Genomic DNA, 13,214 nt, shown 5'->3' with positions numbered 1-13,214 from the left:
CAGTGTAAGTGCGGTGTGTGTTGCGCACTTTACCATGTGGTGTGTGTTGCACAGTTTACTATGTGGTGCATGTTGCAGTGTACGCGCGGTGTGTGTTGCAGTGTTGCGCACTTTACCATGTGATGCATGTTGCAGTATACGTGTGGTGTGTGTGCCAGTGTTGTGTACGTTACCATGCGGTGCATGTTGCAGTGTACGTGTGGTGTGTGTTGCACAGTTTACTATGTGGTGCATGTTGCAGTGTACGCGCGGTGTGTGTTGCAGTGTTGCGCACTTTACCATGTGATGCATGTTGCAGTGTACGTGTGGTGTGTGTGCCAGTGTTGTGCACTTTACCATGTGGTGCATGTTGCAGTGTACCGTGCGGTGTGTGTTGCGCACTTTACCATGCGGTGCATGTTGCAGTGTACCGTGCGGTGTGTGTTGCGCACTTTACCATGCGGTGCATGTTGCAGTGTACCGTGCGGTGTGTGTTGCGCACTTTACCATGCGGTGCATGTTGGAGTGTAGCGTGTGGTGTGTGTGGCAGTAACATCACACTGTTGATCTTCCTATAGCCCCTGCAGTGCTGACAATGCTCGGCTGCTCTCCAGTCCTGCTCTCCGCCTTGTGTTGGGTCTTATTCACATACTGGACATCTGTGAAAGGTGAGACCTCCATGCATTATTGTCACCCTTAGCGTGCCATCCTTATGATTGGCACGGGTCACCCCACCATGATCACCCAGTGCAGGATCCTGAATTCAGCACTGACCAATCATATGTGATAAGAGCACCCAGACTAATCTTTGTGTTCTCCACAGCTGACGAGTGTGCGGAGCGCTGTGACCTGTACCACGGACACTGTGACGAGGAAGGAGTGTGCAGGTGAGGCCTTCTATTTATAAGATGACCCCATGAAATGGATAGTGCCCACTCTCTTTGTACCATTGCCATAGGATTATAGGAAGCTTCCAATGGGCACTGCAGGCAGATTTTCCCTGTGTATGGTGGATTTTAGAGTCAGAGACTCCTCGGAATGTGAACAGACCCTGGAATAATCCTTTCTGACCTCTCTCAGGTGTGACCCTGGCTGGGACGGCACGTACTGTGAAGACTGTGTGAGGATGCCAGGCTGCGTTCATGGGGTGTGCCACCAACCTTGGCAGTGCATGTGTGAGAGCGGCTGGGCAGGCAATTTCTGTGACAGAGGTGAGCAGAGTTCCTTTTCATGGACTTAAAGCTGGGAATATGCTCAGCAATCTAAAGAGGGCACTTGGAGTCTCCAAATCCCCATCCTGCTGATTGAGTGGGAAGTGAAGGGTAATGCAATTGCTACAACATACAAAGACATCTTAGACAATCGGCTCTTCCATCCCTGAGGTGACAGTTTGGGGAATACCATTTTTTTTTTGCAGCATGACTGTGCCCCTGTGTACAAAGCCAGCTACATTAAGACATGGATTCATGTGGAGGAACTGATGTGGCCTATATAGAGCCTCAACCTTACTGATCACCTTTTTCTTTTTTTTTTTTTTTAATCAGATAATTTGTTTATTAAGAATTTTTTTTCAATTTATAACAAAACTAATACACACAAACACAATACATACCCACTAAACAACTAAAATGACAGGAAAAAAAATATCCTAATAGACTATGGGGGTTATTTACAAAAGGAAAATCCACTTTGCACTGCAAGTGCACTTGGAAGTAAAGTCGCTGTAGATCCGAGGGGGACAGGCAAGGAAAATAAAAAACAGCATTTTAGCTTGCACATGATTGGATGATAAAATCAGCAGAGCTTCCACTCATTTCAGATCCCTCCCTAGAAGAACGGGGGCCATTATAGCCACAAAAGGTGGGGAAACACTAGTGGTTTCACCACCCTGGGACCTCGCCCTTGTAGACAGTTTTCAATCCATGTACTCACCCTATGCTCCATGCCAACGGACCTCATCATTCCTTTCTTTTCCTTTTCTTGCTTTCACCTAAACCTTAGCTATCCCATTACCCCATTTTTCCCTGATCTGCCAATACCTCCTAACCCCCTCCTACATCCCTCCATCCAGTTGAACCCCCAAAACTCATGAACTGGGTTGCACCATCCTTCTGACATCTTGCCCTTACAATCAAATTCAGACTTCAATTATCAGGGTCAATGTATTCACTATGCAGTTTGCATTATGGAACAAATGGATGTACCATTGTATTAAGCTATACTATTTTGGATTATCACCGTGTATTGCAAATGTCTATTGTCATGTTCCCAGGGCATGACGCTTTTTCATAAATAATAAATATATAAAAAAATTTAAAAAAAGGTAAAATCCCAAATCTTCCAGTACGCCACCACTGCCATATGTGGCGCGGATTCCCTGCTCTGTCTATACAGAGATGGTTTTAGGTTTTATTATTGAGGAAAGATGAAGATTACCCGCAGATCATGTGAGACCTTAATGATCATCTCATTTTCTTTCCTCAGACCTCCACCTATGTGAACACTCAGATCCCTGCCAGAATGGAGGCGAATGTATCATCACTGCAGAAGGAGAGTACGCCTGTAACTGCCCGGAACTCTTCCATGGGAAGAACTGTGAGCTGAAAAGAGGACCCTGCGAGGCGGAGGGGTACGGAATACCACGGGCGGGGGGGGGGGTGATGTGGGAATGAGCAAAATGCAGAGGCTCTAGAGCAGGGGTGCTTAACTTTTTTGAAGAGCGTGATTTGGTAACCGGTCGCGGGCCACAATGAAATTAAATGGTTCAAAATGTCATACTTATTTTTTATTTTGAATAGTGTAATGAAGATTTCATATACTGCGGCAGGGCCGCCGCTCTGCCTAGTATGTGATCCACTAAGGAAGGGGGGCGTGCTTGGGCCTGCCTGCGATTCGCTGCAGCACAAGCCAATCAGCGGGTGACGGACGCTAATTGGTCTCTATCACCCTCCGATCAGCTCCGGTAATTACCGAAGACTGGCCTGTGCTTGTAAGCAAACAAGGGGCTCTCTTCTGATAGCAGCAATGTTCCGGTTTTTACTCCTGTTAGTGAAAACAGTACACAGCACACACATTAACACATTGTTAGGCACACATTTAACCCCTTAGATGTTTAACCCCTTCCCATCCAGTGTCATTAGTACAGTGACAGTACACATTCACACTTCCCAACTTTTTGAGATGGGAACGAGGGACACCTACTAGCAAAAGCATGTAGGCATAGGACACGCCCCACTACCACGCCCCCTTAAAGGAGAATTAACCTAAAAAAAGATTTGTTAAACACACAAGGGCTTTTTTTTTACCACTACTATTCCTTTATATTGGCTTTTGAAATTTACAAATGCAGCAATTTAGATTTTGGATGAAAGGTTTATCACCGGGAAACACTTTTTGAGATATAAAAAGTGCATTTTATATACAACTATATAGATCAGACCAAAATGAGGGACAAATGAGGAGGAAAGAGGGACAGAGGGACATTGCTCCAAATCAGGGACAGTCCCTCGAAATCACAAAATCAGGGACAGTTGGGAGCTTTGCATATTTTTAGCACGGATCACTGTATTAGTGTCACTGGTTCCCACAAATGTCCTCTCCTAGCACAACCCCCCCCCCCCCCCCTTCACTATTTCACCTCTTTTAGCACACAAGCCCCCAAATCCTTCTAGCACAAATCCTTATCCCCTCCCCATCTCAACACAAATCCCCCTAAATCACCACTCTTTGCAATTCTTACCCCCTGCCGCCTCCCCTAATTGCTCCTCCCAACACAAATCCTCTCCCCCCTCTATCTCCTCACAGCACCCCCTTACCAAACATGAAACCACAATGCCCAGGGCACCTGCCCCTCCTGCCCACCCCTTGTCCCAACCCTGAAGGGCTATATCAGATGGCTCCAGGAGCCACACTCTGCCTATGGACCAGGGGGTGAGCATGCCTTCTCTAGGGTGCAAGCTAGCATTTTTTAATTTTGCTAGAATGAAAGGACCGCCAGGAGTATGGTTTAGTGTGCAGTAAAAATTGTATTGGTTATAAGAGTAAAAAAAAGAATTGCCAACGTGTTTTCGGTGGGGAGTCACCAGGACTGCTAGGCCAGAGCATGTCTTTAAACCATGCAATAGAAACGACTCCAGGGTAGCCCCTCTCAGTGCAACTTTATTCAAACACAGACCTGCAAAAGCCCAGATTAAAGGGAGAACCCTCCGAAATGCATTGGATATTCTTTTTTACTCTTGACAAAAAATATTTGAAATGGAGCTTTAGTCAGAAAATTAAAGCAGAGCTCCACCCAAAGGTTTCGCTTGTTTGCATCCCCATAAAGTGCCAAATGTGGTAGTGGAGGGGGGTGATGGGGGAGGAGGGGGCACCTGGTTTTGGCAGGTATCTGCTTCCTCTTCCGGCTCAGCCAGAAGTTTGCCCCCCCCCTCCACTACCACATTTGGCACTTTATGGGGGGGGGGGGGGCACCTGGTTTTGTCAGGTATCTGCTCTCTCTTCCGACTCAGCCAGAAGTTTGCCCCCCTAAGTTCTCCCGCAGTCTTCTAAGACACATCCCAGGTCCCAGAAGACTACAGTACCATTCACAAGGCGCAGCGTGGCTCGCACATGCACAGCAGGAAACCGGCTATGAAACCGCAAAGGCTTCACTTCCTGTTTTCCTTACTTGAGATGCCACCGCCTGCACCTGAAGCCAATTGGAGAATCGGTTCAAGCATAGCTCCCAACTGTCCCTGGTTTGGAGGGACTGTCCCTGATTTGGAGCAATGTCCCTCTGTCCCTCTTTCCTCCTCATTTGTCCCTCATTTTGGTCTGATCTATATAGATGTATATAAAATGCACTTTTTATCTATCAAAAGGTGTTTTGCAGTGCTAAACATTTCATCCGATTTCTAAATTGCTGCATTTGTAATCACCAAAAGTCAATATAAAGGAGTAGTAGTGGTAAAAAAAAGCACTCGTGGGTTTAACCAACCTTGTTTTTTTGTAAAGTTCTCCTTTAAGGGGGCGTGGCAGGGGTGTGTGTCCTATGCCTGCATACGTTTGCTGATAGGTGTCCCTCATTCCCATCTCGAAAAGTTGGGAGGTATGGGTTCAGGTGAGGACATCCCTGGATCGGTAAGTGTCATACCTCCCAACATTTTGAGATGGGAATGAGGGACACCTACTAGCAAATGTATGTAGGTATAGGACATGCCCCCTGTCACACTCCTATAAAGGAGAATTAACCAAAAAAAAAAAGAGGTTCTGTAAATCCACAAGTGCTTTTTTTTGCCACTACTATTCCTTTATATTGGCATTTAAAATGTACAAATGCAACTATTTAGAAATTAGATGAAAGGTTTAGCGCTGGGAAACACTTTTTGAGAGATAAAAAGTGCAATTTATATACAACTATATAGATCAGACCAAAATGAGGGACAAATGAGGAGGAAAGAGGGACAGAGGGACATTGCTCCAAATCAGGGACAGTTGGGAGCTATGTAAGTGTTCTTGTAGCTGCTGACTTTTAATTTTTTTGTGGGGAGCCTGGAGCTCCTCTTTAAGTCCTGCTACATCTATTCAGGATGGCCCCTTTTGCAGGTATAGCCATGTAAAACATTAAAGTATAACTAAAGGTAAAACTTTTTTTTTTTTTTAAAGTTTTGGCTAGAGTGGAGATGGATCAGAACCCCGTCAGTTTTTATTGCTGTCTGTGCTCTCGTTATTTGTCCCATTTACAATTATCATTGAAAGTGAAAGTAAAAGAAAATCCCAAATTTTGGGTTGTCCCCAAAAAAGTAATAGAGGGGGAAATCTTCCAATGGGGACACTAGTTCTGGTGACTTGGGATATCTATTCCTCCCACTAATACCAATTTCTTCCATTTGCAGGGATTTCCTCTCACTTCCTGTTTGGCTATGGGACAGGAAGTGAAGCAAAATCTCTGCAACGGGACACAAATGATGAAACAAAAAAAAATATGTCAGAGGTTATAACCCACCCTTACTAGGGTTGCCACTTTGCCTGCCTTTATCTGGCCCTTGGGGCATTTCTCCTCCAACACCAGTGATGGGATGCCATTCCTTCCACTGACACCAATGATGGGGCACTATTCCTCCCACTTAGGACTTTGATGGGGCACTATTCCTTCCACTAAAACCAACAATGGGGCATTGTGTGCCCCACTGGCCACACTGCTGAGACAGCAGCAGCCGCCATGGAGTGAAAGGGGGCAGAGCTGGGCCTAGGGTTGCCACCTGTCCGGGATTGACCCGGACTGTCCGGGTTTTGAATTATGTGTCCGGGTTTCAGGCAGACTGAAACCCGGACACATTATTCAGACCAGGCTGTGGCTCCTCAAGTAACCAAGATAGTCATACACAAATCTGTTGCTATCCAGGAGCTGCGGGTGGCTGTCTAGGGGCAGGTTCAACATCACTTGGGCAGGGCGATGATGTCAGCAAGAGCAATTTGGCCACACCCACTATTCGATGCAGCACGCTATGCACACCGCATTACTAAGGTGTCCCAGGCTGCTAAAGTGTTTGGGTTTGGCTTGAAGAAAAGGTGACAACCCTATCTCTTACTCAATCCAAAATTAAAAAAATAAAAGTTTTGCCCATAGTTCTACTTTAACAATAAGTGTCTATACTGTTTAAAATCCAGTAATACACTGCCTCACCCTGCTCTGCACATGCTCAGTTGCTCTCCATTTTTAGGCACGGTGCCGAATTTGTAGGGGCCGAGCTGCTGACAGCCTAAAGATTTACTGCTGCTTAGGGGCTCTGGGCTTCGGCAAAATGGCAAGCTTCTGACAAGAAGAAACAGGAGCAATGCTGGAGGCAATTTACAGCACAAACTAATTTTGGCAGCATAATTATTAATGTGGAATGTATGTTCCTTGCTAAAGGACATTATTTTTAATCAAGTTATTCTGGGTAAAGTTCTGCTTTAACAATGGTGCTCCCTTCGCTCTGCTAAACTTACTACTGGTAATACATAGACCTTTTCTTCAGACCCACCGAATCTTAGAGAGCAGCCACTTAATTAACCACTTGCCGACCACCGAACGCCGATATACGTCCGCCGCTTACCAGTGCCCTCCGCCGCTTACCGGAGCCGTCGGCAGCGGCGGAGGCGATCCGGTCCTATTGGTGGCTGTGCATGGAGACGAGTGAGCGGAAGATGGCCCCCACCCATCTCCATGACACTGCAGGGCGGAAGCGACGTCAAAATGTCACTTCTGCCCAAAGCTCTTAAAGGGCCATTTTTTTTAAATCGTTTTTTTTTTTTTCTTTATTGCATTTTAGTGTAAATATGAGATTTGAGGTCTTTTTGACCCCCCTGATCTCATATTTAAGAGGTCCTGTCATGCTTTTTTTCTATTACAAGGAATGTTTACATTCCTTGTAATAGGAATAAAATTGACACAATTTTTTATTTTAAAACAGTGTAAAAATAAAAAATAAAAGGTAAATTAAATAAGAAAAAAAAATGTTAAATGCGCCCCGTCCCGCCAAGCTCGCATGCAGAAGTGAACGCATATGTGAGTAGCGTCCGCATATGAAAACGGTGTTCAAACCACACATGTGAGGTATCGCCGCGATCGGTAGAGCGAGAGCAATAATTCTAGCCCTAGACTCCTCTGTAACTCAAAACATGCAACCTGTAGAATTTTTTAAATGTCGCCTATGGAGGTTTTTAAACGTAAAAGTTTGTCGCCATTCCACGAGCGGGGCACAATTTTGAAGAGTGACATGTTAGGTATCAATTTACTCGGTGAAACATTATCTTTCACAATTTAAAAAAAAAATTGGGCTAACTTTACCGTTGTCTTATTTTTTCAATTCAAAAAAGTGTATTTTTTCCAAAAAAAGCGCACTTGTAAGACCACCGCGCAAATACGGCGTGACAGAAAGCATTGCAACGACCGCCATTTTATTCTCTAGGGTGTTAGAAAAAAAAATGTATAATGTTTGAGGGTTCTAAGTAATTGTCTAGCAAAAAAAAAAATGTTTTTAACTTAACAACACATCTAAAAAAGAGGCTCCGTTCTTAAGTGGTTAAAATATCAACAGATCCCAATACAACACCTACCAGATATGATCCGATGCTCCATATAGCTGTAGGTATACTGTAAGACAATTTGTTTCAGATCTTGTCAACTTATGGCCTGCATTCAGCTATAAAACCCATTAAGGTTGCAAAGTGACTGCATTTGGACACAAAGGATGAAGAATCGCCACGTTCAGGAGTAGAGGGTAAATGAGGTCCCCATGCAGCCATAAATGGTGAAATATGGCTGCATTCAACAATAAGGAATGGAGAGGAGCTGTAGTACTTAAAATAACACTGTACAAATCTTTCTGGTTGGAGATCTTGCTCTGTTGGGTCATACTTTACAACAGTGGTCTCCAAACTGTGGCCCTTTGCTTAATTTTATCCGGCCCTTGGGGCATTATTCCTCCTACTATAGGCAGCAGTTGGGCATAGTTCCTCCCACTGACATCAACGATGGGGCACTATTCCTCCTACAGACACCAGTGATTGGGCACAATTCCACCCACTGATACCAATGATGGGACATCTTTTCCTCCCACTAATACCAAAGATGGGGCATTATTCACTCCCACTGACACCAGGACATTTTCTACTCCTGCTTGCCACAGTCCGGCCCCCCTAAAGTTTGAAGGACAGTAAACTGGCCCTTCGTTTAGAAAGTTTGGCGACCCCTGCTTTATGATAGGAAAGAAATGGCATATCCGGGTGTTTTTTTTGTAGAGATGGGGGGTTGTGGATTACACCACCAATATCCTCACTGGTATACCATTTATTCTCCACACAGGTTTCCCTGTCAGAACGGCGGCACCTGCCAGGACGAGAATGGATTTGCAGATGCGTTCACCTGCCGCTGCTTGGCTGGATATATCGGCAGATTGTGCGAGACAGACGTGGACGATTGCTTGATGAGGCCTTGTGCCAATGGAGCCACCTGCATCGATGGGGTGAACCGCTTCTCATGCGAATGTCCTTACGGCTTCCAGGGACGTTTCTGCACGGTCAATATTAATGACTGCGTGGGGCAGCCATGTCAGAACGGAGGACGGTGCTTTGACCGTGTTGGGGACTACGAGTGTTACTGTGCTGAGGGATTTACCGGGAAGTCCTGTGAGATCTCAATTCCCAGGTCCACATGGGACTACCAGGTCGGGACATCAGCAAGGGATCCCACGCCTCAGACGCTGCCAACAAGGACAGTTGGCACAAGCCGCTGGAGTCCAGTTTCCGTGGACAAAGCTGGACACTTCAAAATCTCAGTCAAGGAAGTGGTGACCCAACGGGAGCACGGGCTGAGCGAACTGCAACTAATCATCGTCATCGTTTTTGGGGTCATCACTGGCCTGGTGGTTCTGCTCACTGTTGGTCTGGTCTTTTGGTACCGACTTCGGGGCACTGGTCAGCCGGGCTGGTGTAGTAACTCTTCGGCAGATACCAAAACCCACTATCAGCAGTGCCATGGGACTTCCCCGGAGAACCGGAAAACTACGGAGCTGTGACCTATCAATGTAAATGGATTCTTATTGTGACTGTTCCTTTAAAATGGACAGGACGCCCTGAGGTTGGGCAATGGCATCCTAGTACCTTAGAAGTACTGCTGTGATGCCCAAATCTCGGTTTGGATACGCAGTGCATTTGATAGATAAAGACTACACAAGGCCTATGTATTAAAGTTCCCTTTGGGCCCAACTCCTGCCTTACACATGCCTTGGTACTGCCATTCTTCTGTACTGGTATCATGTCACTACATAATGGCCTGGGCTGTCGGCACTAAGATGGGGAGAGGCCTGGCTAGCCAGGACAGGCCCTCATTGCTGCACACTATATGAGTGCATGCAACATGTGCATCTGTGCATGGGAGCTGTTCTATGTAGATGCTGTATCTGTGCTCTGGATGTGAGCTAGGAACTACCTACATCTCAAGGGAAGAGTAACAGGATGTGGATTGTTCATAGTGTCACCTGCTTGCCACATTTCTTACAATCTCTGGAGATCTATGACATGCGGAGCGCTCACCCTGAAGAGTCATAGTAAATGATTCTGTGCAGCGTGGAGATGACTGCCATCGTCACAACAGGATGGGAGCGCCCCCTGCTGACCAGTCTATAATATACACCCTTTAAAACATTACCTCTGTGAACTATGGACTATGCTATGTGTATAAGTAACAGATGCCTGGTGTTAATATAATGTGGGAAGTGCGCCCTCTGCAGATCAATATATAGTAAACACCCTTTACACAAAATGTCTGGGAATGTTGTGTATAAGTATTAGAAGGGGAAACCCAGATAGCAAGCAATTGAGCTGCAAGTTTGAAAATGACTTGCTAAGCTATTGCTAGACTTGCCAGGCTTCACAAGTTTGTTGCATAATTGCAGCAAGTCTGCATTGCATGACTCCAGATCAACTTTCTTTGCAAACATTCTGCAAGTCTGTTGCAAGCTCTGGTTCAGTTATGTTGTGCAATAGTCATCCCACCACAGGGGGTCACTGTGGCAGAATTTTCATGCTGTAGACTTGCAGAGCTCTTGCTGTAGACTCACCACTGCAACTTTGCTCTTGTCAGACTTGCTGTGCAAATTTGCTACAAATTGCAAAAGTGTCAACTAGAACTTGTGCTTCAAGTGCTCTGCAAGTGTACAACTTGCCTGTGAAAATGTGCAGCAAGTTAACAGACTTACAATTCAACACTGCCACAAATTTGTGGTAAGTTATCCTTCGATCTGGGAAGGATGGTGTTGTCCTAATGTGTGAGGACTGGCCCCTGCTGTTCTGCCATGTGTGCATTTCCTGTAAAGTCTACAGCAACAAAGGAAGTACTACAACCCCAAAATCCCACAAGGAAAGACAGAATAAGATCAAGACATCTGTGCCCGGAATCACGCAGTACTGAACGTTCAAAATCCAATGAATAGAGTAAAAATCCAGCACCAGGACGTCTTGGCATTAAAAATGTATATCTTTATTTAATCCATGAAACTAAAAAAGGAATCAGTTCCTAAAAATTGACGTGCTTCAGTCTGCTATATAGGCCTTAGTCATAATTATGACTAAGGCCTATGTAGGAGGCTGAAATGCGTAAACTTTTAGAAACGGATTCCTTTTTATGGTTTGATAGGTTAAATAAAGATATACATTTTTAATGCCAGGACATCCTGGTGCTGGATTTTTACTCTCTTCACACATTTCCTGTGATCTAGTGATTGGCACCTTGTGATCTCTCCTCCCATATATGACCTCCAAGAGTTTCACCCTTGGTAGTAGCATCTCTCCACTGGGGGTGACTCTCTCCCTACAGACAGACACAGAAGGGTGTTCTATGTCAGCAGTGAATCTTTTCCTGTAGAAGGATATGGAATTGTGATCTCTCTGCTGGGGAGAGTCTCTTCCCACAGACCAGAGGTCTCCAAACTTTATAAACAAAGTGTCAGTTTACTGTCCCTCAGACTTTAGGAGGGCAGAACTGTGGGAAGTGAGAGTAGAATATGCCCCAGCGTCAGTGGGAGTAAACAATGTCTCATACGTGGTGGTTAGTAGGAGGAGGAATAGTGCCCCATCGCTGGTGTCAGTTTGAGGAATAGTGTCCCTACATTGAAGTCAGTGGGAGGAATAGTGTCCCTACATTGGTGTCAGTGGGGGGAAATAGTGCCCCATCATTGGTGTTAGTAGGAGGAATAGTGCCCTATTGTTAGCGGCAGTGGGGGGGACTAGTGTCCTATCATTGGTGTCAGTAGGAGGAATAGTGCCCCATCATTGATGTCATTGGAAGAAATAGTGCCCTGTTGTAGGTGTCAAGGGGAAGAAATGGTGCTTTATTGTTGGTGTCAGTGGAAGGAATAGTGGCTGGTAAAGGCAAGTAAGGGGCCGCAGTTTGCAGACCACTGTCACAGACGGACAAGGGATAGTGATCTCTCTGCAGCAGGTGATCCTCTCTTTGTAGACAGACACAGTACAGTGATCTCTCTGCCAGGGGTGAGTTTCTCCCCATAGATAACATGGAACAGTGATCTCTCTGACGGGAGTGAGCCTCTCTCTGTACATGAACATGATCCCCTTGTTAGGATTGAATCTCACCCCATAGACAGACATGTAATGGTGGTATCTCTGCAGTGTGTTAGTCTCTCCTCATAGATGGATACTGAATGGTAATCTCTCTGCTGAGACTGAATCTCTCACTGCAGACAGACATGGAATGGTAATCTGTCTGCCAGGAGTGAGTCTCTCCCCATAGATGGATACCGTCTCTCCCCATAGATGGAACAGTAATCTCTGCCAGGGTTTTAGTCTCTCGCTGTAGATGGATTTGGAGTGGTGATCTCTCTGCTAGGATAAGACTCTTCCCATAAACCAGTGGTGGTCAACTTTCCTTATATGGGGGGCTTCAAGTGTGGCATGATGTAGGAGATGGTCAGAGACTGCAGACATGATACAAGAGATGGTCAGAGACTGCAGACATGATACAGGAGATGGTCAGACACTGCAGACATAATACATGAAATGGTCAGATTGCAGATATGATACAAGAGATGGTCAGAGACTGTGGGCATGATACAAGAGATGGTCAGAGACTGCAGACATGATACAGGAGATGGTCAGAGACTGCAGACATTATAGAGGAGATGGTCAAAGACTACAGACATTATAGAGGAGATGGTCAGAGACTGCAGACATTATAGAAGAGATGGTCAGAGACTGCAGACATGATACAGAAGATGGTCAGAGACTGCAGACATGATAGAAAAGATGGTCAGAGACTGCAGACATGATACAGGAGATGGCCAGAGACTGCAGACATGATACAGGAGATGGCCAGAGACTGCAGACTAGATACAGGAGATGGTCAGAGACTACAGACATTATAGGAGATGGTCAAAGACTACAGACATTATAGAGAAGATGGTTTAGAGACTGCAGACATGATACACAAGATGGTCAGAGACTGCAGACAATTTACAGAAGATGGTCAGAGACTGCCGACATGATACAGGAGATGGTCAGAGACTGCAGACATGATACAGAAGATGGTCAGAGACTGCAGACATGATACAGGAGATGGTTAGACACTGCAGACATGATACATGAAATGGTCAGAGATTGCAGATATGATACAAGAGATGGTCAGAGACTGCGGGCATGATACAAGAGATGGTCAGAGACTGCAGACATGATACAGGAGATGGTCAGAGACTGCAGAC

General features: G+C 45.6%; 1 protein-coding gene across 5 annotated transcripts in view; it reads left to right on the top strand.

Annotated features, from left to right (window-relative positions):
- The window catches only part of DLK2 (delta like non-canonical Notch ligand 2), a 57,594-nt gene extending 47,330 nt beyond the window's left edge, over positions 1 to 10,264 (top strand). For all 5 annotated transcript variants that reach the window (XM_073628671.1, XM_073628674.1, XM_073628670.1 and 2 more), the window contains 5 exons: positions 558 to 647; positions 803 to 866; positions 1,060 to 1,190; positions 2,464 to 2,608; positions 8,807 to 10,264. In XM_073628671.1, coding sequence (XP_073484772.1) covers positions 575 to 647; positions 803 to 866; positions 1,060 to 1,190; positions 2,464 to 2,608; positions 8,807 to 9,518 — 1,125 coding nt within the window. In that variant the 5' untranslated portion in view covers positions 558 to 574 and the 3' untranslated portion in view covers positions 9,519 to 10,264. The remainder of the gene's footprint in view (positions 1 to 557; positions 648 to 802; positions 867 to 1,059; positions 1,191 to 2,463; positions 2,609 to 8,806) is intronic.
- The last annotated feature ends 2,950 nt before the right edge of the window (positions 10,265 to 13,214 follow it).

Source organism: Aquarana catesbeiana, linkage group LG04, assembly GCF_042186555.1.
Source record: "Aquarana catesbeiana isolate 2022-GZ linkage group LG04, ASM4218655v1, whole genome shotgun sequence".
NCBI lineage: Eukaryota > Metazoa > Chordata > Amphibia > Anura > Ranidae > Aquarana > Aquarana catesbeiana.
This window is presented reverse-complemented; position numbering and strand designations above follow the sequence as displayed.